General features: G+C 39.2%; 2 protein-coding genes, 1 long non-coding RNA gene and 1 other non-coding gene across 13 annotated transcripts in view; 2 read left to right on the forward strand and 2 right to left on the reverse strand.

Annotated features, from left to right (window-relative positions):
- The window catches only part of Ascc1 (activating signal cointegrator 1 complex subunit 1), a 97455-nt gene extending 87044 nt beyond the window's left edge, over nt 1–10411 (reverse strand). For 4 of the 8 annotated variants that reach the window (XM_047551866.1, XM_047551862.1, XM_047551867.1 and 1 more), the window contains exons 1-4: nt 9946–10091; nt 8195–8339; nt 6468–6567; nt 1720–1817 (exon numbers count right to left, since the gene is read on the reverse strand). In XM_047551866.1, the coding sequence (XP_047407822.1) occupies nt 1720–1817; nt 6468–6567; nt 8195–8306 (310 nt within the window). In that variant the 5' untranslated portion in view covers nt 8307–8339; nt 9946–10091. The other 4 variants (XM_047551863.1, XM_047551865.1, XM_047551864.1 and 1 more) reach the window with 4 other exon arrangements.
- Nucleotides 10108–26961, forward strand: Anapc16 (anaphase promoting complex subunit 16). 3 transcript variants are annotated; one of them, XM_047551873.1, is made up of 5 exons: nt 10149–10260; nt 11815–11859; nt 15546–15712; nt 21349–21423; nt 23660–26959. In XM_047551873.1, exons 3-5 carry the CDS (start codon nt 15571–15573, stop codon nt 23773–23775), a joined length of 333 nt encoding a protein of 110 aa, XP_047407829.1. In that variant the 5' UTR covers nt 10149–10260; nt 11815–11859; nt 15546–15570; the 3' UTR covers nt 23776–26959. The 3 variants fall into 3 exon arrangements, with proteins under 3 accessions (XP_047407828.1, XP_047407829.1, XP_047407830.1); XM_047551872.1 differs by lacking the exon at nt 11815–11859 and having other exon boundaries at nt 10108–10260; nt 23660–26955; XM_047551874.1 differs by lacking the exons at nt 10149–10260; nt 11815–11859 and having other exon boundaries at nt 15548–15712; nt 23660–26961.
- On the reverse strand, nt 15073–27370 carry LOC124984354 (uncharacterized). The gene is made up of 3 exons (XR_007108652.1): nt 27239–27370; nt 22750–22833; nt 15073–15753 (listed from the first exon to the last, which is right to left on the reverse strand). It is a non-coding gene; the product is annotated as an uncharacterized LOC124984354 (long non-coding RNA).
- On the forward strand, nt 25870–25946 carry Trnat-ugu (transfer RNA threonine (anticodon UGU)). Its single transcript has one exon. It is a non-coding gene; the product is annotated as a tRNA-Thr (tRNA).
- Nucleotides 27371–27828: the final 458 nt, after the last annotated feature.

Raw genomic sequence — 27828 nt, forward strand, 5'->3', positions numbered from 1 at the left:
ACCCACCACAAGAAAACGTTCAATCAGGCACAGTAGTGCACACCTGTAATCCCAGTAACTCAGGAGGCTGAGACAGGAGGATCATAAGTTAGAGGTCAGTTTGACAATTTAGCAAGACCCTGATTTAAAAAAAAAAAAAAAATTATTTTAAAATGGCTGGAAGTACAGCTCAGTGGTAGATCATTCCTCAGTACAAAAAAAAAAAAAAAATTTTTTTTGTTAAACTTTTTTTTTTTTTTGCAGTACTGGGGATCGAACTCAGGGCCTTATACTTTTGAGGCAAGCACTCTACCAGCTGAGCTATATTCCCCCAGCCCTAAACTTTAAAACTTAAAGAAAAAGTCAAGCTTTTATACTTAGAGTTCTAATAAAACAAGTATTTATTTTAATAAAAGTTCTTCCAAGATGTTAAAAGTTCTTATACCAGAGTTTGTTTACTGTATCAAAGGACCAGGGAAAACCAGCACTGCTGCTCAATATGGGAGCCCAGAGGCAGAGAGCTAAATTAAATAGAAGTAAATAAATTAAAAATTTGGTTTCTCAGTCATATTTCAAGTACACATAGTCACATGCCAAGGGCTCCTGTTTTGGACAGTATAGACATAGAACATTCTGGTCATCAAAGAAAGTTCTTTTCAACAACATTACTCTAAAGGCAACTGCTAGTTATCTGTCAAGGTAATTATTCTTACACAGAACAAAATGAAAAGAGTATTTATAATTTTTTTCTGCCAAAATGTAATACAATTTGAGTCTTTATGGAAAATGGATCACTAGCACTGGGCATGGGGACATGTGCCTACAGAGCCAGTACTGGGGAAGCTGGCTTAGCCAGGCACATCACCAGAGCCCAGGGAGTTTGAGATCAGCCTGGGCAATGTAGCAAGACCCCATCTCAAAAATAAAAGAAAGAAAAGAAAAGAAGGAAATGGATTATTGGAGGCTACTGCCATCTTTGACTCTGAAAAAGCCTTGTCATTTTAGAATGAGTTTTTCAGTATGTTGTCCCTATAGTGCCTCTCAAAGTCACTGAAAACAAAAGTCTGGGTCCTTAATTCACATTGACACTTGGTACAGATACCCTGTGGCTTGATTTATACTCACAAACTGTTTTTGCTCACCTGAGCAACATCTGAAACAGAATATGTTATTTTAATCTTATGATTTCCTTCCTGGTCTACAAGAGTAAAAACCTTACAGACAACACATATGGAAAGGGTTGAACTTTGTTTCATATTCTCTTACCTCACTGATTTTCTGTAGCTCTAACTTGAAACAATTCACAAATTCCATTTCAAGCTACCAAATCATTAAAAAAAATCTAATGCACAAGGAAATCTGGAAGCTTCATTTTATCAGTGCATGGTCAAGTATAAAGTCAAGGTACAGGGCTGGGGTGGTAGCTCAGTGGTAGAGCTCTTGCCTAGCATGTGTGAGGCAATGGGTTCAATTCTCAGCATTACATATAAATAAACAAAAATAAAGGTCCATCAACAACTAAAAATATACATTTAAAAAAAAAAAGTCAAGGTGCAGGTATTAAATCTAGATGAGGTTGTCTACATCTCATCTCATTTGGAAGATTGACACTGATCTATTATAAAAAGGCCAATAGCTACTGGACCCCAGAGAACAAAGTCACTAAACATCTCAGTTGGATTAATTACTCCATTCACATGCAAAAGTGATTACAAATGCAGCACATATACTGAGTCTCACCAATTTCCCCATCTTGTCCAGGCTTAGGAATGCTAATAGAAGTTTTGGTCTCCATTTCTATTTTCTTCCTAGTGTCCCCTCTCTTTCCAACTATATGCCTGTAATTAAAAAAATAAATAAATAAATGAGGGAATTAAATCAAAATGTTCCAAAATAAGGAATCCCAGCTGTTTTAAATTCTGTGTGACCAAAGATACTCTTAAAGAAAAGTCCTTCAGTAAAAGATCAATTTTTGAGAGAAGATTATGAGTCATCTAGCTTCACAGAACATGCTACATTATACTCATTGGCAAAATGATGTCCTATTGCTAACTCAAGGTGTAGATGGAATAACCATGCCCAACGCCTACCTGTTTGCTCAAATATGATTCAAAATCTGGGTGCAGTGAAAAGAACTCTGGCATAATCTCAAAGGGCACTTTCAGAATTCAATGGGTCTACAATTTGAGGGAGGAGAATCACGTCCATTTTGGAGAACAAACTGACAACATTATGATTTCATCCTAAGGGAATTATCCTCGATTTATTAAATAAGGGTAAACAGCTTAGCAAAAAAACAAGATTCTCCATTCAGGATAGATTCAAAAGCACAGAGAGCAAACATATGACCTGAAGCTGAATTCAGAACATCGACATGTTTTATTTGGGAGATCTCATCTAAAATATACATATTTGCAACTTCTTCAGAAAAACTAGAAGATCTGACAACTCAGGGTACCAATAGGCTGCAGCCAATCCTCAAATACCCACCTGAAGAGGGGACATGAACTATCACAATCCCCATCATCCCCTACTACCTTTCACCTACCTCGCCTCAATCATTTACTGCCTCATTTACATTACTTGTCTAGCCTCCTAGTATAAATAAGTCTGACAATCTAGGATTATCTTCTGGAGTCATAGTAATTAGATGTGTTAAAGTGAATTAGACCATGGATCTTAAGAGAGATGTTGCAGAGTCTATGAAGCACTAAGAGACCATTCCCCAGGACCGTAAAATTAAGGGAAAGAGCTCACTACTAACAACATTATTTCAGCTTCTATGGGTAACTTATATCTAAAACTATCCTGGGTTAGGGGCTGTTGGGAGTTGAACCTGGGGCCTCGCATATGCTAAGCTACACTCTTCTCATTTGTTTTTACATGGAATAACCAAGTTTAATTATTTCCATTAAGATCTACTCTTTTTTAATTTTTATTTGTTCTTTTTAGATTTACATGAAAGTAGAATGTATTTTGACATATCATACACACATAGAGTATAACTTCCCATTCTTGTGGTTATACATGATGTGAAGTTACACTGGTCATGTATTCATATATGAACACAGAAAAGCTATGTCCAATTCATTCTACTGTCTTTCCTATTCCTATCCCCCCTCCTTTCCCTACTCTGGTTTTTATTTTGTTTTGTGTTTGTTTTCAAATAATATATTAGGATGTGGATGTAGTTCAGTGGGTATCTCATCTAGCATGCACAAAACAGTAGGTTCAATCCCTAGAACCACAAAAAAGAAAAGAAAAAGAAAAACAAAGAAGTTGTTTAAAAAGAGGATTGAAGTTTCTTCAAACAAGCTCCCGTTTGTTGGTATGTGGCTAGCAGACAAGCCTATCACAAACTGTAGTTGGCTCAAACTGTTAATAATACTCTAGGCTTCGGTACCTTAAAAAAGGAAGTGGATGGGCTGGGCATGGTGGCACACACCTGTAATCCCAGCAAATCAGGAGGCTGAGGCAGGAGGATCACGAGTTCAAAGACAGCCTCAGCATTGGCAAGGCCCTTAGCAAATCGGTGAGACCCTGTCTCTAAATAAAATACAAAAAAGGGCTGGGGATGTGGCTCAGTGGTTGAGTGCTTTTGAGTTCAACCCACAATACCAAAAAAAAAAAAAAAAAAAAGAAGTGATTGAAGTCAAAGAGGCTTTGGGCAAGTCATTTAACCATTCTAGGCCCATTTTTTCCCTCACAAAAATAGAGTAAATGTGGTAGAATATATGCTTAGCATGTGCAAAGTGGAGTCAATCCCCAGAACAAATGAACAAAAAAACAGAGAATAATACCAATAACATAAGATTATTGCAAAGATTAAATGTGATCATATATGAAAGAGTTTCCCAGGAACGCCACAGGGCTCCACACAGTCCACGATATCCTTGTTAAGCCTATGTTAAAAGTGCAGTCAATTCTCAAAAGAGGTTTACCTGGGAAGTCTAAAATATTCACTACAATAATATTGATAAGCATTGAAAAGGTAGCTCCTTGGTTGAATACGTAAGTGGAGATTCCTACCAGATCAAGTGGTTCTCAGTCTTGGCTACACACTGGAATCATCTGGGGCAGGGGCTTCAAAAAATAATGATGCTTGGATCCCACTTTCAACGACTGATTTAACTGGTCTGGGGTGCACCTAAGCATTGAGAGTTTTAAAGTTGCCCGGGTGATCCTAAAGTGCACCTGAGGCCGTGAACCACATCATTAGATTATCCATGGACAAGTGTTGCTATCATTAGGTTTTGATTATAAATTAGTTTGGTCAAATAATTTCTTCCTTGACCCAAATTAGCCTACAGAAATGATTTACAAGCAATCTTCAGACTGGGGTTATGGCTCAGTGGTAGAGCGTTCGCCTAGCACATATGAGATGCTGGGTTCGATTCTTAGTACCACATAAAAAAATAAACAAATAAAATCAAGTTATTATGTCCATCTACAACTAAAAATATTTTTAAAAACAGAAAGAGAGAGAGAGAAAGGAAAGGAAAGGAAGGAAGGAAGGAAGAGAAGGAAGGGAGGAAGGGAGAAAGGGAAGAAGGGAGAAAGGGAGGAAGGGAGGGAGGGAGGGAGAGGAAGAAAGAAAACATATCTTCCTAGTAGGCTAGACAGATGGTACATACATGTGTTAATTCCAACTACGGAGGCCAAGGCAAGAAGATTGCAAGTTTGAGGCCAGCCTTGACACCTTAGTGAGAGCACATCTCAAAAAATAAAAGGACTGGGATGTACCTCAATGGTAGAGCGTTCCTGGGTTCAATTGAAAAACAAAAAAAAGAAAGAAAAAATTTTCCAGTAAATATTGTCTATTAATTAGGATTTAGCATAACCAACATCTAATCTAATATGCAAGTCATCTAAGTACATAATGAGAACTCAGAATATATGAAATTCAAAAGACCACATTAGAATCAGGTTTCTAAGGAAGTTTTACACAACTTAGAGATAGCAGACATACTAAGATACGTTACACTGATTTGGTCAGGACACTGAGTCACGACTTTGTAAAATTTTGTTTCTTAGGGAAAAATGTTATCATAGCTTGAGAAGACAGTGAGGACTCAGGGTTAGTTTTAGTTTCCTATTGGCTACATTCCAGAATTTGATCCTTAATAAGTATTTCAAAATGCTCTCAAGGTTGATGAAAATGAAACTATTTGCTGATTGGAGATTAACTATATGGGGCTGGGGAGATAGCTCAGTTGGTAAGTGCTCGCCTCGAAAGCACAAGGCCCTGGGTTCAAACCCCAGCACCGCAAAAAAAAAAAAAAAAAAAAAAAAAAAAAAAGAGATTAAATATATGATTCCACATTTGTAGATCTCCTCCTAGAATATATCTATTTCATCTAATAGAACACAGAAAAACAATAACAATAACTTATGGATGTCCTAGACCAGTCTATGCTCAAAGGTGTAAGCCCAAAAGTCAGCCACATAAGTTGACTATATTCTATTAGTGGTTAATATGGGACAGAACGTGGGCAAACATGCAGACAAACAAGCACAGACTGCAATGATCACAAACTTCCAAGCCATTTATAAAGATGACCCTGGGGCTAGAGGTGTAGTTCTGTGGTAGATGCCTGCCTGGCATTCACAAACCCTGTGTTCAAGACTGCCAGCACTACAAAAAGAAAAAGAAAAGAAAACCCTTGAAAAATCACAGCAATCTTTCATAAACATTAGGAGTTAATTGATTAGACACGTTCATTCCCTCAAGAAGCTTCCCACCTAGTGAAGGAGACATCACATAGCACACAAACAAATACAAACACAGATTGTGATAAATGCTATAAAAGAAAAGTAGAAGTGTTATGCAAACAGTAGAGAAATCAATGCAGATGACAAGAATGACTGATGTTAAAGCAAGCTTCCCTAAGGAAGGAGAATGTAACTGGGTGAATAAGAGGAGGATTCTAAGGCAAAAGGAACAGCATATAACCAGGTGGGTGTTAGTCAAAGCCAGGGAAAGAGTGGTGTGAACTGAGAATAAAAAATGAGGATTCCCCCTAGGTCATGCTCAAGATTTTGGCCACTATTCTAATGGACCAGAATTCCATCTTCAATGGAAGGTCACTGATGGATTTTAAACAGAGGTGGTAAATAATCATATCTGTCTTTTAAAATGATCATTCAACCTTCAATGTGAAAAACTGTCTTGGAAGAGCTAGAACTAATGTGTAAAGACCAGTAAATGGTCTATTTTAAGAAATCCACAGAAAAGGCAGAGGGCTAACAATGAAGACAGAGATAAGTGGTGGATTCAAAGGATATTTAAGAGGTAAAATCAACAGGAAGTGGCAATATACGTGGTATAATGAAATTAATCTGTAATCAAGCCTTTGACATTTTAGGGCATAAAATACTATGCCATCATTAAGCAAACATGGTAATAAGTGTGGAAGATGAGCGTCAGCCTCCTGCTGAGTTTCCTGGAAGCACCACCCTGTGATCTGCTGGGGACCTCACTCACTCACTTGTAGAGCAGGTTGGGAGCACTCACGGTAGACCGGAATCCTTGCGGGGTCTGCTCCACCTCATAGGCATCACAAGGCTCATCAGCATACTCCATTGGGTCTGCAACAGAAACCACAGTAACTCCTCAGAATTGCTGCTGCTCCTTCTCCCCAGCTGTCAATCTCTCTCAGGGTTTTAAAAACACAAAGGACAGGCGTGAAGAATATCCCAACACATTACATCACAGAACACAGATCGGATATTCCTGCTGACCTGCTCTTGGAAGAAATTCATTTAAAAAAAAAAAAAGACTACTTAAAATCTTTCGGTCTTGGAACCTTCATAAAGTGGCATATACATACCAGTATTTAATTATTTTCTCTTAAAAAACTAAGACACAAGGCCTGAGGATGTAGCTCAAAGGTACGTGCTTGCCTAGCATGTGCAAGGCCCTGGATTTGATTCCCAGTACCACCAAAAAAATAAAAAGAAAAAAAGAAAGTTCAGATACAATAACCAATTTTTTTTTACTATCTTTTTATAATTCACATAACATAAAATTCACTCTTTAAAGTATACAATTCAGTTGGGCACAGTGGCAGACACCTGTAATCACAGCTACTTGGGAGGCTGAGGTCACACATTTGAGAAGAACCTTGGCAACATAAGGAGAGCTGGGCTCAAAATAAAATTAAAAGGGCTGAGATGCAGCTCAGTGGTAGAGCACTTGACTAGCACACCTCAGTTCAATCACCAGTACTGCAAAATAAATATACAATTCAGTGATTTTTTAGTACTAAGACACAAGACTACTTCAGTGAATGAGATACTAGGAGAACTTACTCCATTCAGCCCAAACATAGGGAAAAGAGGAGAGATGAAGAAGATGAGTGCCTCAAGGTTGATAAGAGAATGGAGAGGATGATAGGGCATACTGACCCTCAAGCCTTAGGGTCAATGGAATAGCTCATAACCAAAAAGGGAAAAGTCACAAAGAATCTGCAAAGGCCCTGTTTATTCATTAAATCCAAGTTCAAGGTAAATATCCTGAAAATATTTACAACCCATCTAAACTTTTTATTTCCTAAAATTACCCAATATTGAAATAAAGTTAGTTGTAACTTTGGAATGGTCAATCTGTGACTACAAAAAAGAAAAATAACATAATTTTAACTGCTAACCTTATTGGTCTCTGGACTAATCCTTTATGTATGTTCATTTATTTGTATAGTATGTATTACATCACAGAAAAAGAAATTTAATTTTGTCACAGAATATTACTGGTTAATATTTACCATAATTACCCCTTGTAACATTTGAGTCTCTGAACAAAGATTAAACATGACTTATGAACTACAAGAAGGCCTCAGTCAAACAAACTCAGTACCCTTGCATCCACACAATGATGCTTGGCTATGAGAAGCCAAACATCTCCAATTTTACTGCCAATACAGAAATATAGTGGAACAAAATGAAGAATTGCCCCTACAAGACAAAAGTCCTTTTTTTCTTTTTCTTTTTTTTCTGTGTGTGTGTGTGTGTGTGTGTGTGTGTGTGTGGTAAGAACACCAGTTGAACTTAACCATAGCTAGGCCATGAGACACCTTTGTTCCTGAACTTATTTTTTTGTGGTGCTGGGGATGAAACCCAGGTCCTCACACATGCTAGGCAAGCACTCTACTACTGAGCTACATCCACAGCTCAGTAGCTTTTACTTCTAACCTGACTTAAGAGTAACTAGGATTACCTTGATAGAAATCCTCATCATCTTCTTCATGTTGGTAAATCTTCTCTTGGATAGGGTTCTTCCTGTAATTTCGTCCATCAATTGTTATAAGCTGTGGGCGCAGAACTTCCATGACACCGTCTTCAAATAATATTCTACCAAAATCTTGAAAAATAAATTACCATATTTTTTAACAAGAAATAAAAACCCTATCTCTATTTCATGAATCATTATATAGGTTTAAAATGATATAACTGGGCATTAATTCACAGTATATCCTAAGCAAAAGTACTGATTTCCATTCGATTTCTCCAACAGAAAGTCAATTGTTGTATTTTCCACAGTATTCCATTCCATTCCTGGCTCATTCTAGATAGCAAGGTGATAAATGAACTCTCACTCCCCCCAAAAAATGATTAAAAGGCCTTTATATACTGCCTGCTCATGACTTCAATTGATTTTTATTTTGAGATAGGGTATCACTAAGTTGCCCCAGCTGACCTAGAACTTGGGATCCTCCTGCCTCGGTCTCCTGAGCTCATGGGATTACAAGTATGCATCACCATAACCAGCTGGGCCCATGACTTTAAAAGAGAGAACAGAGGTCTCTTCATTACTTTAACCTAAAGTGAGTAAATTGCAAACTTCAACTTTTATCTAACCCTTTGAATATTGTAATTAAGAGAATAAAAGTTATTTAATGTACTTATCCATGGGATAAAGGCTAAGAACTTTCAGAAGCGCTAGAAATATATAACAATCAGTTCCAGTTGCTTGTGAAAATACAATTTAACCAGCAGGTGGTGCACACCTGTAATCCCAGCAATTTGGGAGGCTGAGACAGAAGGATATCAAGTTAAGGTCACCCTCAGTAATTTAGTAACAAGACCCTCGGCAACTTAGGGAGACCATGTTCCAAAATAGAATAAATATAAAAGGGACTGGGGATGTAGCTCAGTGGTAAAGTGCCCCTGGGTTCAATCCCCAGTATAAGAAAAAAGCTTAACCAATATGTTTCTCAGACCAACACATTGCTAAGGAAAGGAATCCAATTTCTTCAGGCCACTGTTCAACAAAAGGTACATAGCCTACCAAGAAGCCAAGTTTCTAGTCACCACTTAATAAATCAGTGATTTCGAAGAGGACGGGAATGTAATTCAGTGGTATATGGCGTTTGCCTAATATGCATGAGGCCATGGATTCCATCCCCAACACCACAAAAAAAATAAATTCGGAAACAAAAGTCCCTTATGGGCTAGCTATGATTACGTTTAACCAGTGTCCCTACTACATACAGCTTGGATAATCTTTTTTTTTTAATTTAGCTTGGAGAGTCTTCAAGCCCCCAATACTTACTAAGAGTTCCAAAGAATATTCATAATCCTTATTAAACACACTAATGCTCAGTCCAACCCTCAGCAAGTCTCTTTAATTGGCAATTTGCTTAGAGACAAGCAGAGGTTTTGTGGAATTACATGGAGTAAATCTAACCGGATGGAGGAGGAGGGAGGATATTTAGCAATAGTCCATTAATAGTACGCCCTAATTCTGTATTCCCCTAGGACCCTCCTCCAACCAACATACACACACACAAAATGTCTTCTCCACGGTGGTCGGGTCCTCAGACTACGAGCTCTGGAGGAAGAGTTGGTGTGGGATTGCAAACTTCGCATCTACCTTTCCTGTACAGCCCTGGGCTGTGAAATTGCTTAGAAGAAAGGGGGAAATGGAGATTTGGAGAGGAAGAGGAAAGCGGGATCTTTCTGCAATACCGTTAGGGGAAGCTGAAGGCCTGAATCATAAAAGCAAACCAAAAGTACTACGCCAAACCGTAGGAATGGAAAAGCGCTCAGCAGCCATAGGAAAACCAAAGCACCGATAAGAGGCTAGAGACCCGGAAGTGACCTCCGGAAGCTGGTATTCAGTTCCTCTCCGCCCCAGCCACGCCCACTACAGCACGGGCGCGCACGCCGCCGTGGGCTACCTCTGCGTAAGCGCGAGCACGCCGCCGTCCCTTCGTTGTAAGCGCGGCCTTTCTGGCTGGCCCGGGGGGCGGGGCTGAAGGGGCAAGTGCTAAAGCCGCTAAGGTAAGTAGGTGAAGATTCAAAGACATTCGGGAGCTTGTTGGGAAGGGAGTTGACCCCTGGGATCCTACCTGCACGGACTAGAAAAACGGAGGAGACAGGAAACTGCCCCAGCGGGCGTGGAAAAGGGAATTTTCCCAGGCCGCGCAGGACGGGACGCGCATGCGCGTCAAAGAGTGGCGCCTGCGCAGTGGGGCGGCCGCTTGGCGTCGCTTTTGAGAAACTGAGCTTGAGCTGTATGGGAAGTTATCTTGGCTTGGAGTTAGCTTGAGAACCACTGAAGTTCTGACCCCTCCCCTCTCCACCGCCTGCCTCTCCACTCCACCCAGTTATAGCTGTAGCATCTATTTGGTTTGGATCGTAATCCAGCTGTTTAAGTGGAATACACTAGAACGTTTTGTTGATGAATTTAACGATTGCTTGTAGTAATTTGCCTTTGAATTACAACGGGAACTTTTCACCTATTTTCCATCTATCGTTGAGCCATTTTCTAAAAGGAAGAATCCTTTTTAAGAAAATAGGCATATTTCTGCAAGAAAGGAAAGTAGTTTATAAATGTGAGGTCATCCCTGTCTTACTTGATGTTTAATCGAGCTGTACTGTCTCCCAAAATGTCGTTGCTTTCCTATGAGTATACTGCCAATAGTCCCAGCTTCCCCGATAGGGCCAAGTCCTAGGTTACTTCATTACCAAAATTTATTCAGCAAAATCTTAGAGAGCACCTTCTGTGGGCCTGGCAACGTAGTGGAAGATAGAGTTGGGTAAATACATCTGCACAACGAGGAAGAAAAAGAAAACATGATATGTCAACCCTCATGACACCAAGCTTCTGTGTCCCCTGCATAATGTTTGCTGAGCTTCTGGCCCTGTTTCTGTTATTTGTAAATCATTACTGTTATTTATAAATCGTTCATCCAGAAAACGCAATGATACAGGTTCTGTACCAAGTCTTGAGGTTAGAAAAACAGTACTTACCCTCTTCCCAAAATCACAAACTTCCTCCTAAGATCATGAACCATAAAATGAAAGGACTGAGGGTATAACTCAGTAGTGAAGTGTGTCAAGTGCATAATAGAGGACATTGTTCCTCTCTCTGATCTAGCTGTGCCTATGTCAGATGGAGAGAAATAAAACTTTTCCCATAAGTATGTTGGTATATAGTATACAGAATGAACTAGTAACTTGATAGGAAAAAAAGATTCAGGAGTAGCTGGCTCAGTAGCGCACACCTGTAATCCCAGCAGCTCAGGAGGCTGAGGCAAGAAGGATCATGAGTTCAAAACCAGCCTCAGCAACTTCATGAGGCCCTAAGCAACTTAGCGAGACCCTATCTCTAAATAAAATATGAAAAGGGCTGGGGATGTGGCTCAGTGGTTGAGTGCCCCTGGGTTCAATCCCCAATGCCAAAAAAAAAAGATTCGGGAGTATATATGCATTAATAATTTTTGGATAGCTAATATTAAGTGTTTATTAAGCCTGAAACTGTTCTAGTTGCTTTACGTTATTAATTTCAACTTCATAACATCTCTATGCCATTATTGTTCCCCTGTTAACTAGTGAGACAACAGAAATAAAACAATGAAGTGATTTATTCAGCGTCATGTAAGTACTTAGCAAAACCAAGACATGAGATTGAAGATGTAACTCAATAGGAATTTGCTTGCCTAGCATTCATGAGGCCCTGGGTTCAAGCCCCAGTACCAGAGAGAAGAGAAAAACAAAAAAACAAACAGGACACAAACCTAGGCAGACTGGCATCGGGGTCAGTTCTTAAACACTATGCTGAGTTTGCCTTGAACATGACACATAACCTATCAAAAAAGCTATTGTTTCAAAAATGTTACAGCAGATAAGCTACAATGTTCTGTGCCTCATTTTATCATCTATAAAAAGAGGAAATTGGATTAAATGACCTTTGAGAAATCTTTGTTTCCTATGAAATATTTAATTTGTTCCCCAAATGTTTACTTAAATGAGCAACCACTTATTATAGGCCACACAATATGCTAGGTCCAGACAAATTAGTTAATGCCTGCCCTTAGAGAGCAGTTATAATCCAGAGTTTACTGTTAGACTACTTCCATTTATGACTTGCTGATAGCATCTAAACAACCTAGGGACCGAGGATATAACCCAGTCGTAGAGAATATGGTTAGCATATGTAACACTCTAGGTTCATTCCCCAGCACCAAAACAAAATTTTACTTAGAGCACTTGCCTAGTAGGCATGGAGTCCTGCAATCCCCAGCACCACATGTACACCAAAAAAAAAAAAAAAAAACTATAGAACTGGAAATTGCTTAGGTGTAACTTTCCACCTCAGCAGAAAACTGCTTATTTAAAGTTAGCTTTATGCTAATTCTGTGCTCCATTTTTCAACCCTGACTGTCTTGTGTATGAAATGATAGTAGTTCTGAGAAATTGAAATAAAATAGGATAAAAGGAAGTCCCTTTGATTATATTCAGTTTAGAAGTCACACTGTGGCTAGCTTTTGAAGCTGGCCTCACTCTGGCAGTTGCTTAGGTGCTCTGCTGAGCAGCTGATCTCAAAATATAAAGTATAAAAGCTTTTCAGCTGAATAGAGCATTTATGTGGGGGGAGAAAAAGATTAGAGTTTTAAATCTTAGGTGAGATATATAAACAGTTCACAGTGGTTCTACTCTGAACTGGTGGGAAATAAAGACTAAGCTACTCTCCAGAAGGTGGCTAAGTTGTGTGTATGCTTTATTTGAATCCCACCAGGAATCCATTTAGAGATTTGGACTGGTCCATTACTGCTTAAATTCTTTTCAAAAAGCATTTAAAAACTTATCAAGCCATATTTTGACCCAGTGTGGTCAAAGGATTGGATATATATCTAACTTGGAAAGTTGTTGACTCTATGGATATGAATATAATGTGGAAAATTATCAAAGCACAGAAAAAAGAAAAGTAATCTAGTAACAAGATTAAAAATGTCATTAATCAATTTGCATTTTTAATAGGCTGATGGTTTAATTATAGCAGTAGCCTTACTGTTCTCATATTCTACTTCAGTATTAATCAGTATTACTTATATACTTAGAAACTAAGCTCTGCTTCTCTGACAGCCTTAAATCATCATCATAAAATTAAGGACACAGCCAACATTTCAGGTATAGTATATTATTTTCCTTACTAGGAAGCTGGATGTTTTATATAGATAGGATTTATATTAGCATAGCTTTCCCTCTTTTTTTTTTTTCCTATTTGTAAGTGTTGAGGTTTGAACCCAGGGCTTCAAGCTTACTAAGCATGCACTCTACCACTGAGCTACGATCCCATTCTTTTTACAACTAGCAAGGAAAAAAGTTAATGAAAAATATTTAACTGAGATCCTCCCCCATGCACACACTAGTGCTTAAACACAGTGCCTTGTATATACTAGGCAAGCACTCTCATACTGAGCACAGCCCCTGACTTTCAACTAAAATTGCATAGGAAATTCATTTTTTTAAATCCTTTTTAAGTCTTTTTTTTTTTTAAATTGGGCCCAAGTTCAAATAACAAAATTAATCATGCTATGCACTGTGGCACATTCATATAATTCCAGCTACTCAGGAGGCTGCATCAAGGAAGATTGCAAGTTCAAGATCAACCTGGGCAACTTAGCAAGACCGTGTCACAAAATAAAATTTTAAAAAGGGTTAGGGATGTAGCTCAGTGGTAGAGTACTTGCCTAGCATGTGCAAGGCCCTGGGTTCAATCCCAACTACTGCAATAAAAAAGAAAAAAGAAAAATCAACTAGTAGCCAAGGCTGGGCCTGGAACTCTCAATTCCCTGGTCTCAGAGTATCTGGGACTACAGGCATGTGCCACCATACCTGGCTAAAGTCATTTTTTAATTAAATACTAGAACTCCACTGGCCACATGTGGCTATTGAAATTTTAGTTAACATTAAATAAAATTGAAATTATAATTCCTCAGGCACAGTTAATTTATAGCCACAACATGAAACTAGTGGCTACCACATAGGACAGTGTAGAAATAGAACATTAGAACATGTCGATTACAGCAGAAACTTCTATTAACATGGTGCTAGGTCTTTTTCTCTTAGAAAGTATACACTTCATGGTCTGGGGATGGAGCTCAGTGGAAAACACCCTGGGTTCAATCCCCAGTACCACAAAACAAATAAATAGAAAGTATACACTTTAGAATCTTTTGTTATAATGGCATAAGCTTCTGTGCCAAAGAGTGTTCTCATTTTGAACATTTTTTAGGAAATCGTGTATTCAGTACAGATTACCCCATTTACATTGGGATGCTGGGGATTGAACCAGGACTTTACACATGCTGAGTGAGTACTTTACCACTGAGCAGTCTCCTCCAACCCTTTTTATTTTAAGACAGGGCCTTTCCAGGTTGCCCATGCTGGCCTTGAACTTGGGATCCTTCTGCCTCAGCTTCCTGACTAGCTAGGATCACAGGTGTGTGTCACACACCTGGCTCCATTTGGATTTTCTTTTTCTTTTTTTTTTTTTTTTTGGTGCTGGGGATTGAACCCAGCGCCTTGTGCTTGCAAGGCAAGCGCTCTACCAACTGAGCTACATCCCCAGCCCTCCATTTGAATTTTCTGATGAGACATAGGATTAAACATGCACAGATGTTATGTAATAAAAGGCCAAGATTTCCAGGATCATTCATTTCCTGAGCTATTTTGTTCCAGTTTTGGGACGCCACCAAGTGATAAATTCAGGTATTACATTTAGATTAAAAAACCTTTTTTTTTTTCTTTTTTTTTTTCTTTTTTTTTTTTTTTGATGAAAGTGCCAATGTGTATTTCTTAACCAATTTCCCTTCCCTGGGAACAGAACACAGTGTTATTCTGGAATCTTATTTGGAAAATTTTATGAGTGAACTTCTTGGTGTGGCTTGGTCAGGATGAATCCAAGACAAACTGTCCTATGGAAGATAATTGTTTTAACCTCATATTTTATGTCCTCAATCGCATTTTTGCCTTGGCACTGCCATAATTTATAATTTATAAATCACCTACAGTCCATCTCAAATGACATAAACAGTTTGCTAATGGTAGGAAGTAATTTTTTTAGTAGACAAACTATTGTTAAGCATATTTTCATTTCAAAACCTGCATGACATTTTGACCTGAGGTTTCAATAAAAGATTGTTGGAAGTAGAGACTTGAGAAAAAAAGGAGAGCTAATTTTTTATAAAATGATATGCTGGCCCTTATAGCAGCTAGAGTGAAATGTTGTCAGTCTTACATCTATAAACTTGCCAATTCCTGTTTTTCTTTCTCTTCAGTGAAGTGAGAATTCCTCTAGAAGAAATGGCAGCCTCTTCATCCTCCTCTTCAGCTGGTGGGGTCAGTGGAAGTTCTGTTACTGCATCGGGTTTCAGTGTCTCAGACCTTGCCCCACCACGAAAAGCCCTTTTCACCTACCCCAAAGGAGCTGGAGAGATGTTAGAAGGTGATCTCATGCTGCTTTTTGCTGAATAACTGGATTCAGACCTGCAATGAATATTAATTAGAAAGAAGCTATTAAGTAGATTAGAGATGAGTTTGCCCTGACTTCAGCTCCACATTTCATCTCTTTTCCACATCCAAAGTAATATCTTCAAACATAACTCTTGTTCCAGAATCAGAATTTTGATGCTAAAAAGGACTTTTGAATGCAGGGAGGTCATCTGGAGTTCCTTAGATCCAAAAACATTAAAAGTGATTTGATCATGTTAAAGGCAGAGTCAGCACTGGAGCCCGGAATTCTCAGTCTCTTGCTCCAATTTGCTTTTTCTTGGCCCCCGTCCACTTCTCAATTGTTAGTAAGTTTTATGTGTGTGTGTGTGTGTGTTTCTTTTTCCTAATGTAATTAATCTACAGACAGATAAGCCCCACCAGAGAGGTTCTGAGACAAAAAACTGATACACTATTAGGTAAAGATGATTCCCCATCCCACTGTGTGACATGCAGTGTGGTTTGTCTGCACCAGAGAGATTTACATAGTCATCCTCCATCTTATTCAGCTAACATTTGCAAACTGGCTGGTCAAGATAAGGATACAGTCAGTAAGCATGAATCAGCATGGGTAACTGGAATTCTTGAGATTTCTGTCACTTTAGGAACAAGACTAATAATTCTTAATAGGGAGCTTAAAATTCACCTGAGGAGCTTATTTAAAATGCACTTTGCTGGGCCAACTTTAGAGATTCACAATTAGTCTAGCACATTTTTGACCAACATTTAGGGCCTTTCCATGAGAGTAATCTTCTAACCATATTTTGAAAAACATTGGCAAAGAACCTACTAAGGACTTAAAATCTACTTAAGTAAGCACTTTGATGCTCATTTATATATTGATCTTTTTTTGCTCTAAATCTAGCATATTTATATAAATATATTTTAAATTAACCTTGGAATGTCTCTGAAACAAACTGTATCAGGAGCTGGGGGGTTCTTTATTCATTTATATCAGGCATAATAAAAAGCAAAGTTTTGGATTAAACCAGGCCAAGCACTAGAGCTGATTCCTTGGTTTTTTATTAGTGCTAAGGATCAAAGCCAAGTTTTGCACATGCCAGAAAGGTGCTCTACCACTGAGCTACATCCCCAGCCATTCAGGGCAAACATGAAGAATCACTTATGACAGGAAAAAATGGGAAGACTCCAGGAGCATTAGGCTGTCTAGAGTTGTTGAGGTTCTGATCGGAAGTAAAATAAGTGACCAGGCAGCACATGTAGTGAATAAGATGTTTGAGGTGTGTGTGCTTAGGCTTTTGCCTTTTCATTATCTGCATTTGTGTTAAGTTAGCACCTGAGCACCTATAATCCCTGCTATTCTGGAGACTGAGGGAGGAGGATCACAAGTTCAAGTTCAGCCTGAACAACCTAGCAAGACCTCATCTCAAAATGCAATAGGAAGGGCTGGGGATGTGGCCGAGTGGTAGAGGACTTGCTTAGCATATGCAAGGCCCTGGCTTCAACCCTCAGTACCACTACAGAACAGAAATACTCAAGTTAATTTCACAAATCTGACTGGTAGAAAACAATATGGGCCTTGTTCACTATATTTGGCATTTAAAATATATTGTGATTTTAGTTATGTGCAGATGTGGTTTTAAGGAAATTTCCCACAAAACAAAAGTTGAAGGCACTTGAGTTGCTTAATGAGTTTTATAGCACCAGAAGAGAAATTGATGCTTAAAAATAGCACTCTAAGATTATCTTGAAGTCATTTAAATTCTACCTACAAGAGAAATTTTAACACTAGAGGTACCTCCATAGTCTTAAAGCTATCAGCATTCTTTGTCAGGATGTACCAGATTATGTAGAAACATTAAGGAAGAAAAGCTACTGATCTTTGTCTTAATGTTGATGTTCTAACAAGTTATAGATCTATCCATTTTTACTGCTTCATGAAGGAGTATGTTGGGGGTTTTTTTGGCTTTTATTTTGTTTTGGGGGGGCTTTTTTTGGTTCCATCCCTAGCATTTTTTGTTTTGTTTTGTTTTGTTTTGTACTTTGAGACAGTCTCACTAAGTTGTTTAGGGCTTCACTGAGTTATTGAGGCTGGCCTCAAACTTGCAATCCTCTTGTCTCAGCCTCCTGAGTTGCTGGAATTACAAGCATGTGGCACCATGCCTGGCTTGTGTCAGGTTCTTTTAATTTAGTTCAAATTCACAAGGCAGTCATGGTTTTTCTTAGCTTTTAAGTTTCACCAGTAATTTAAAACTGTTTACACTTAAAAACAGACTTAAAAAAATAACAGAACCAACTGTGGTTATTCACGACTGTAATCCCAGCAGCTGGGGAGGCTGAGGTAGGAGGATCACAAGTTCAAAGCCAGCCCCAGCAATTAGCAAGGCCCAAAGCAACTTAGCAAGACCCTGTCTCAAAATAAAAAGTTTTAAAAAGGGGTGGGTATGTGGCTCAGTGGTTAAACACCCCTGGGTTCAATTCCTGGTACAAAAATTTAAAAAACCAGAGGGCAGTCCCTGAACTATCTTAATCAATTCAAGCATAGTAAATTGAAGAGTAAAGTCATCCCTCAGAATCCACAGGAGATTTGTTCAAGGACCACCAGCACCCTACCCCTACCACCACACCACACCTCCTCCCTACCTCCCACTTAATACTCCCCACCCCTATGGATACTAAAATAGCAGATACTGGAGTCTCTTACATAAAATGGCCATAGTATTTCATATAGCCTATAAACATTTTCCAGTACAACACTCCTAAGTGTGTGTTGGTTAGGATGTTAGATTTGGAAGCATTTCTACCATGTTTATAGATGGTATTATTATGCAGTTAATCTAATACACATGCAGGGAACCATTTTTCTTACAATTGTAGAAATATAAAATAGGAAGGATTGCTTGTAAAGAGTAAGGAATAAAAATAGCTAGGAGATGGGTCAGATGCTATTTATAATCTTCAGTTCAATTTGCCACTGCAGCTTCCGAAGTTGATGATAATAAATCCAAATGACCTGTAGTTAAACTTGCAAATTAACTTTTTGGAGCATCAGCTCTCTGATAACATATGCCCCACATGAGCAGCATACAGCTGATTTTAGCTCTCCTGACCTTGGCTAAGATAATCCTAAACGTGTTATTAGTTCAGAAGTAGCTGTATTTAGTACCTTTGTTGTCCACTGAAATATAAACTATCTGGCATGGTCTAATTTCCTTCTGGTGAGGTAATAGTCTTTTAAATGAATTTGTTAGCATAATATTTATTGGAGTTAGTGATAGTATTAGATTTGAGCAATTTACTGAACTGTTCACCATTTATAACCTTTGCTCATCCATGAAGAGGAAAGCAGATGTATTTGCTACTTGGTGTTTTACAAAGGATTTGATTACAATTTCTAAATGGAAGACACATTGCCCCAGGCTGACTTCTCTCTGGAGAAATTCCAAGCTTTAGGTTGGTACAGATAGCACATCTAATGGGATATAGCTAAGAAGCAGTGGACTTTGGTTAATACAGAGCTACAGATCAACAAAAGTATGTTTGATAGGCATGTAATATGTGTCTGATAGGCAGAGTGATATGTAGGTACCCTTTTGAAAGATAAACTTACTTTTTTTTTTGCTTTGAAGTTGATTACCAAGGAAAATATGCAAATGTTATAACGTAAGCATTTTATCTTAATAGCATCTATGATTAAAATATAAGTGAGATGCAGCACTTCCAAGAGCTTCTGCACACATGTTGGCTTGATCCTTACAACTGGTAATTCCCACTACCTTGTGTGAGATCCTAAAGTTCAGAATCAAACCAGACTTGAAGCCAGATGCATTTGTGCATACCGGTAATCCCAGCAACTAGGGAAGCTGAGACTGGAGGAGTCCAGGTTCCAAAGCCAGTGTGTGTAACTTAGCAAGACCCTGTCTCATAATTTAAAAAGGACTAGGGCTAGGGATGTAGCTCAGTGGTATAGCACCCCTGGGTTCAATCTCTAGTGCCACCAAACAAAAGTGGGGGGAGCAGAAGAAAAAGAAAACATTATTTTTTTTAAAAATTGCATCATTGATATCAAATGTTCACAACAGTTCCTCTTCCCATAGTGAAATTCATAGTTATGCACTGTATGTGCTGCCAATTGTTCTTATCTTGAGAAGGAAAAAAAAAAAAAAAAAAAAAACAAACTCAGTGATATAATCAGCATGCCTAGATCTTTAAACTGGATAGTCCAGGGCAGGGGTATAGCTCAGTGGTAGAACATCTGCTTAGCATGCATGAGTCCACAGCACCAAAAAATAAACAAACTGGATATTTGGATATTCATCATAATGTGCAGTTAATTAAAATGAAAAAATTGTTTTGCTCAGCTTAATTTATACAGTCTACTCACAAATGATTTACATTCAGTCAGAGAAGTGGGAAGAGAAGGAATTGTATCCTATGTATTTTACAATATGTGGATTTGCAGACTGTAACTCTATTTCAAGATAATGTACATCTTAAGAATTATACTTTCTTTCTCTTTTTTTGGCATCAGTTTGAAAATAGCATTGGAAGGAAGCCCTCCTAGTTGTGTATTCAAGCCATTTGGATACAATATCTATAGCTTTTCTAGTTGATATCATGACTTCTGAAAGGTTTGCCTGTGTGAAACTCAGCATGAGGCCAGAAAGTGTTTGTCCTCTCCCCTTGTCACTTAATACCTGATCTACACACTAGTCCATGATTGATGGCTGAATGCTTGACATCTACTAGTGCTGGCATATACTATTGCTTCAAAAAAGACAGCAATGTCCTCCCTCTCCATTCGTTGTACAATTTCTGCAATAAGATATATACCCCCAAGTGGTGCCTGCTGCCCTCTAAAAAAATCTAATTTTCGTACCTGAAATATGTATCTTTGGGGATATGTTTTGCTGTATCAGCCTTTTCCTGACAAGGAATAACATGAACTAACGCTGTTACACAATCATCTTCCAAGTACTGTGGTGACCAAGTTAGCCGCCTCCTCATTGGCAGTCCTTGGCACCAGGACAGTTCTAGGTTCTGAACTTGCACCACACTCTTATCGTCATCCAAATTGCAGTGTTTTGCTTCAGTTGGAAAATCAATGTTAAAATTTGTGTTTACAGAATGAAAATTCCCAGCAGTGGTTTGATGTAGTTTGATATATTAAAAATCAACAAAGATTTTTCCCTCAGCTTTGTTTTTTAGAATGAAAATGATTTGGAGTTTGTGTGAAACTTTGTATTTTGATAGCACAGGTGCCACATGGTCAAATGTGTCAACTACAATGTTTGCCTGGTACACAGAAGAGAACATTAAGAAACTATCAGGTTGGGAGGAGGGAAATGCTGACCAGTACATCACACTGAGGTTTCTTGTTTTTGTTTTTTTAAACACTATTTTTAAACTCTTAAACAAGTAGAGGGACTATTTTAGCATTCTAGGTATAGAAGAAGTAGCCTTTATAACAGAGCGGTATTAGTTCTAATTAAAACACAAATCCTTTTTGTTAACACTGAAAAGCAGACCTGGAATGTAAAAGCAGGGAAAAGAATGGACAGGTTTACTTGGTTTATCTGAAGCCATAAAACCTTTAGAGCAGATTAAAACTGTTTCCTCTTTTATTTGTAGATGGCTCTGAGAGATTCCTCTGTGAATCCGTTTTCAGTTATCAAGTGGCATCCACGCTCAAACAGGTGAAACACGGTAAGCACCTGCGTGCTGTGTACTTGGCTCTGCAAATACATTCGTGGAGGGCGAGGGAGGCAGATTCTTCAAAGTCGGCATACTGTAACAAACCCCCCAAACTCAGCAAAATTATTTAAGTGGACTTCCTAAATGAAAGAACATTTTAAGGTCTTAATGAGCAGACTGAATGTCTGCATTGAAACTTAAAGTTGGAGTCAGAGGGGTTGGTTCTCTAGGGAAGTTGATACTTCCTGCTCCTCTTGTGTTGCCTTTTCCTTTCCTTTCTGAAACCTTTTACTGTTGTCCTCCACGTGTTACCTCTTCAGCTTCAAGCATTTGTGTATACCTCATGGTCTTTATAGTATGATTTCTGCCCCATTGTGCCTCTCTACGCCTTCATTATACATCAGGGGACTGTTCCCCCACCAGACCACTTCTCCACGGAAAGCATTACGTAGCGGAGAAAGCCGTGTTGCCCCCACTCCAGTACTGAATCACTATGGCATGGAGGATGAGTCCTCTTTAAAGCTAGAACAGGGCTGGGCACTGTGGCGCACACCTATATTCCCAGCCATTCAGGAGGCTAAGGCAGAAGAATCAGAAGTTTCAGGCCAACCTTGGCAACTTAGCAGACCCTGTCTCAAATTTAAAAATAAAAAGTACTGAGATGTAGCTGAGTAGTAAAGCACACCTGGGTTCAATCCCTAGTTCTACCAAATAAATAAATAAGTAAGTAAGTAAATAAATAAATAAATAAATAAATAGAACAGGTCTAGGGATATAGTTCAGTGTCAGAGCACTCACCCAGCATGAATGAGGACTTGGGTTCAATACCCAGTACCACAAAAACAACTAAGAAAAGGACACAGCTGCGCATGCTGGCACTTGCCTATAAATCCCAGGTCCTCAAGAGGCTCAGGCCGAAGGATCACAACATTGAGACTAGCCTCAGCAACTTAGCATGACCTTGACTCAAAAAGTAAGTTAAAAAGTTTTGGGGATATAGCTCAGTAGTAAAGCACCCCATGTTCAGTCCCCAGTACAGCAAAAAAGGAACACATAGCAAAAATATGATGATTGGTTTTGTTTTTCATAGTACTAGGGATAGAACCCAGAATCTGGCACAGGCTAGGCCAGCACTCTACAACTGAGGCTATGTCTCCAGGTCTATGATGATTGACTTTTTTTTTTTTTTTTTTTTTTTTTTTGCAGTGCTGGGGATTGAACCCAGGGCCTTGTGCTTGCAAGGCAAGCACTCTACCAACTGAGCTATATCCCCAGCCCGATAATGGACTTTTAACATTGTAAAACCTTTTTAGAAAAAGAATAGAGTACAGAAGTCACCTTCCATAAGAAAACTTGGTCACTGAGGCTGCTATGATGTGAATGAAGAAGGGAGATGAGAGTTTGAGATCCTTAGCATGACACCTACAAGAGAAAAAAATGCCTACATGTTATACTTGAAAATACACAGAATGATTAAGTAAATGTTTATTTTGATCTGGAATGTTTCAACTGTGTGGTCAAAAGCAGTTAAAATGGGAACTGGTCATGTAGCTCAGTAGTAGAGTTAGCATGTGCATGGCCCTAGGTTTAATCTCCAGCACTCAGCGGGGGGAAAAGGCAGTGAAGATGAATGGAGAAAGATTGGGAATGGTTTTTTCTATTTTTTAAGATTAAAGGGGTTTTTGGGGGGGTTGGTACTGGGGATTGAACTCGGACACTCAACCACTGAACCCCATCCCCAGGCCTATTTTGTATTTTATTTAGAGACAGGGTCTCACTGAGTGCTTAGCACCTCACTTTTGCTGAGGCTGGCTTTGAATTCACGATCCTCATGCCTCAGCCTTCCGAGCCACTGGGATTACAGGTGTGTGCCACTGCACCTGGCTAAGATTAAAGTTTTCTTGGCGGTGCATCCTGTAATCCCAGCCACTCAGGTGGCAGAGGCAGGATGATCACAAGTTTGAGTCCATCCTCAGCAACTGAGCAAAATCCTCCCTCAAAGTTTAAAAAAATAAACAGAAGAATTGAGGATGGAGCTCAGTGGTAAACTACTTCTGGGTTCAAACCCCTGTACCAAAAAAAAAAGAAAAAGAAAATTTTCTGATCAATATAAGTAGATCCCATTACCAAAATATTGAGGGGGAAAATCCAACTAGAAATTATTTTTAAACCAGTCATCCTATTGGTGGCTGGTAACAGTGTCATGGGAAATATATTGTTGTGTAGTAATATCTTCTTGACTCTACAGATCAGCAAGTTGCTCGGATGGAAAAACTAGCTGGTTTGGTGGAAGAGCTGGAGGCCGACGAGTGGCGGTTTAAACCCATTGAGCAGCTGCTGGGGTTCACGCCCTCCTCAGGTTGATGTTGCCCAGATGGTCTCCCCTGGAGCCCAGCCAGAGCAGAGCCAGCAAGAAACTGTCACAGCTTATGCAGCCTCTCAGATTCACGGCTGTATCACCAAACTGCTAATTCACATCTACTTGCTTTCCCTGTATCTATCCACAGCCAACAAATACTTAAATATGTGATCTTGCAGGGAAAATGTTTATTTGTTTAAAAAAATATTGGGAATCAGATTAAGACAATCAATTTCAGAGAGCCAGGAGGTTTGGGTTTAAGAGATATTTATAAAATTTTCACAAGCTAAGTAGGATTTGTGCCAGAATTAGCCAACTAAATGGTATGCACTCTGTCCGTCATACGGTGCCTGGAAATTTTTCACCAGTGAAGTCCAAGGTGAGGATCTATAGTTATACGTTTCTGACCTAAACATTTCTTTTCACAGAGGAATGTGATTTCAACTCAGGACCTATCCAAATGAGGAATTTTTAAATGTTCTTTTTTTTCTTTTTTCTATTTTTAGACATTCTATAGATTCTACTTTTTTCTAACCTCTTCTAGACATACTGGGGAAAAAAAAAACTTTTTTTTTTTTTTTTTTAATATAGCAACACTTTTAAAAATAAAACAGTGAGCAAAATCCTTTTAAACACAGAACTCTTCCATTCAGCTCATTGGTAGACTCAAGCAATTCTGTAGCAAATCCTTTGCAAGCACTCCAGATTGGTGTTTTTATCCTTTCAACGTCCGTGGGATTTGGGATAGGGAAAGAGGTCAAATTACTTTTTACAAAAATCTAAAAACCATTTCTCCTAAGCACATGGTAGATTTGCTTTGCTTCAGATTTTTTTTCCTTTGCAGAAGGGTCTAAATTTATTTTATCAGTATCTGAGTAGGTTTTTGTACCCGTGATAGAGGAAAACCTGGAAGGCTAAGAAGTGGGGTTTGGTTTTGCTTTGCTTTTGGGTTCTCTGCAGAGGATCCCAGTGTCTACACTACACAATTAGGGGAATCCTTTATTACATTGTATACATATATTGCCTTAGCATTTACTTTTCTCCTCATTAACAACTTAGACCTGACCTTCTTAGAGTTGCTTAATTATAAATAAATATAATCCCAGTAGCAATTAATCTTAATCTCAGGAGTTCAAAATGTTTTAACACAGACTACCTGACAGGGAGCCGGTGACTTCACTCGGTTGGTAAAGTCTAGGTCTAGTGAAGATGAAGACCTGCTCAGGTCACACAACTTAGGCAGAAGGAATGTAGGATCCTGGGATAAATCAGAGTTACTTGATAGTTCAGCTTGCTATTCTTGTCTCTAAAGCAAACCACAGAGAACTACAAGCTCACCTTTTTACATCACTCAACCAAAACAAGCTATAAAAGCAGTTATTTCCCTGCTGCTTATCACCAGTCATCTTGCTGATAACCAGGGAAAAACTAAAAATAACCTGCACTGCAGTAAACCTTTAAATTAGAACTTCAGTGACAATTGGGAAGTGGTCACAATCTCTCTCTTATTTCATCTGTAAAGTTGTGCAAAACAGACACTGCATCACCCCATCTTTACACTTTGGTATTTGAACTTTTTTTGGGGGGGGGGGTACTAGGGATTAAACCCACAGGTGCTTTAACTCTGAGCTACATCCCAAGCCTTTTTTATTTTTTATTTTGAGACAGGATCTCACTGAGTTGCTATGGCTGGCCTCCAACTTGTGATATTCCTGCCTCAGCCTCCCAAGTTGCTGGGATTACAGGCATGTGCTACCATGCCCAACAGTATTTGAGTTTTTAACAGAATGTCTCCTAAACTGGATATTTCTTTTTATGACCTTAGAAATTAAAGACATCTGCAGGATGTGGTGGCACGCAACTGTAATCCTAGTGGTTCAGGACCCTAAGGCAAGAGGATCACAAGTTCATAACCAGCCTCAGCAACTTAGTGAGAACCTGTCTCAAAATAGAGTTGGGGATATGGCTCAGTGATTAAGCACCCCTGGGTTCAATCCCTGGTCCAAAAAAAGAGATCTTAAAGTTGAACTGAAATGTTTTCAGTGTTCACCTCGATTATTCAGGTACTTCTTGAGTCCTGCCAAGAACAAGACCCTCGGGCTGGGGAGGTAGCTCAGTTGGTAGAGTGTTTGCCTTGTAAGCACAAGGCCCTGGGTTCGATCCCCAGCACCCAATAAAAAGAACAAGACCCTCACTGTTTTTTGAATATGGCATCTCCCTCTCTGCACCTTCTATTGATCTTTATGTCCCATCACCTACAACTCCTGGTACCATGCTTTGAACTCAGAGATGGGCCCTGTGGCTCATCTGTTGTCCTCTGTGTACTTAGGTGCCAGTCACTCACAGACAGTAATTATAATCCCTCCAGTAATGCTTCAAGTTATCTAATAGCCCCTCATATGGAAGAGGAACTTCAAGTTCAGAGTAAGTCTGCACAGCTAAGTTTGGCCATGTCTGGATGCAAATTCAAGTCTGCCAGACTGTGAAGCTGAGATCATGCTTTATCACTGAACCCAGCTCAGAACGTTGCACAAAGAAAAATTCTAAAACCTCTTATTGATAAAATGAATGAACTACCTGGAGAAAATAAACCTCATCACTACCTTCCCTTCTTCCTTCCAGGTCTTGGTAAGAAGGGCTTTCAAGCATGATGGAGGAACAGCTCCTTCAGGAGCAGACAAGAATCAGCTTTCCACATATACTCTTAAGATTCAGAGTGGGGGAAATATTGTTAGGTGCTGGGGAAGGCTAGTCTTCTGGGGATACCTGAGTGAGCAAGAAGGGAGGCAAGAGGTCAGAGGGCAGCCAGCAACCAGGACTGCACAGCTGGCCAGCCTTGGGAGACTGATGGAGACATGCCTTCTGTGCATAAAACAGTTGGCAGTTTCCAGAGCATTTTCACATATGTTGTCTGGGTTCTCACATCAATCCTGTGATAAATGAGACAAGTAAGTTACAGTTGAAGAAATGAGCAGAGAAGGTAACATATCAATGCAGTATTGCAGTTAATAAACAAGGGAGCTGGGTCTTGTGGATTGTCTCTGCCCATTGGTTTATTGTATGTTTCAGAATCTGAAGTCAGAGCTTGCTATTGATAAGAAATTGTTCGCATCAGTCTGACAACTCCATATAACTGGTGTCTCATAGTAGTGAGACATAAATAGTAAACAATGGCTTGTTTACTTTTATATAGTAAAAAACTCAAACATTTTTACTTCACATTTAATTATCCAGTGGCAACATTAAGGTTCAGAGTTTGGTGGAGGGTTGGTTTTTTGGTTTGTTTGATATAGCATCTCACCATGTTATCCAGACTGGCCCTGAACTGGGCTCAAATGATCCTCCTACCTCAGCCTCCCAAGTAGCTGGGACTATAGGTGTGTGCCACTGCACCCAGCTAAAAATTCAGTTTCCCCTGATACACTTTAGAATGTTATGTATTAGTGCCATCCCATACCTGACACTCACCTGGAATGACAGTGGTCTGGAACTATGTATCAGACTCAGGGTCCAAGGCTTTCTCTCGAATCCTCTGTTCCTAATTAGGGCACCAGATACTGAAGTGGTAGAAACTTGGCACCTTCAGACTGAGGACCTTTACCTCTGTAAAGGAAAGGAAATAGGACCAGGAGATCCCTACCTCGCAGAAGGGAGAAACCTCACCAGTGACCTGCCCTTCCCTGCAAACCTGAGAGATACTGTGCTTTGTCCTTTGCCAAAGCACCTACCTTTGCCTAAACTATCTTGCCAGGCCTCCTTGTAATTGTCTGAAGTTCTAACCAACGCAAAACCTTTCATTCCACAAAAGAGATAAAAGTCTTAAATGACAGGTACTTGGGAGAGTTAAATCTGGTTGCAGGCAGAACATAAATGATGTTAATCCTTTTCTTGTTTTCCCAATGTTGAGTTTGGGAGGGAGGTCACTCCAAGGGAGAAGGGGGAGGGAGACTGGAACCTGCTGTCTTGCCATTAGCCCTTCAATGCATAAGTTTGTTCACACTGATCAAAGTGGGGTCTCAGATCATTAAAGCTGGGAGAGATCATATAGTTCTCCCCTT

Source organism: Sciurus carolinensis, chromosome 5, assembly GCF_902686445.1.
Source record: "Sciurus carolinensis chromosome 5, mSciCar1.2, whole genome shotgun sequence".
NCBI classification, from domain to species: Eukaryota; Metazoa; Chordata; class Mammalia; order Rodentia; family Sciuridae; genus Sciurus; species Sciurus carolinensis.

Excerpts from the sequence above, each read along its gene's own strand:
- Anapc16 (XM_047551872.1), top strand. The coding sequence starts at position 15,571 with ATGGCAGCCTCTTCATCCTCCTCTTCAGCTGGTGGGGTCAGTGGAAGT. Across the intron at positions 15,713-21,348 it reads AGCTGGAGAGATGTTAGAAG|ATGGCTCTGAGAGATTCCTC; the intron begins GTGATCTCATGC and ends TTTTATTTGTAG. Across the intron at positions 21,424-23,659 it reads GCTCAAACAGGTGAAACACG|ATCAGCAAGTTGCTCGGATG; the intron begins GTAAGCACCTGC and ends TTGACTCTACAG.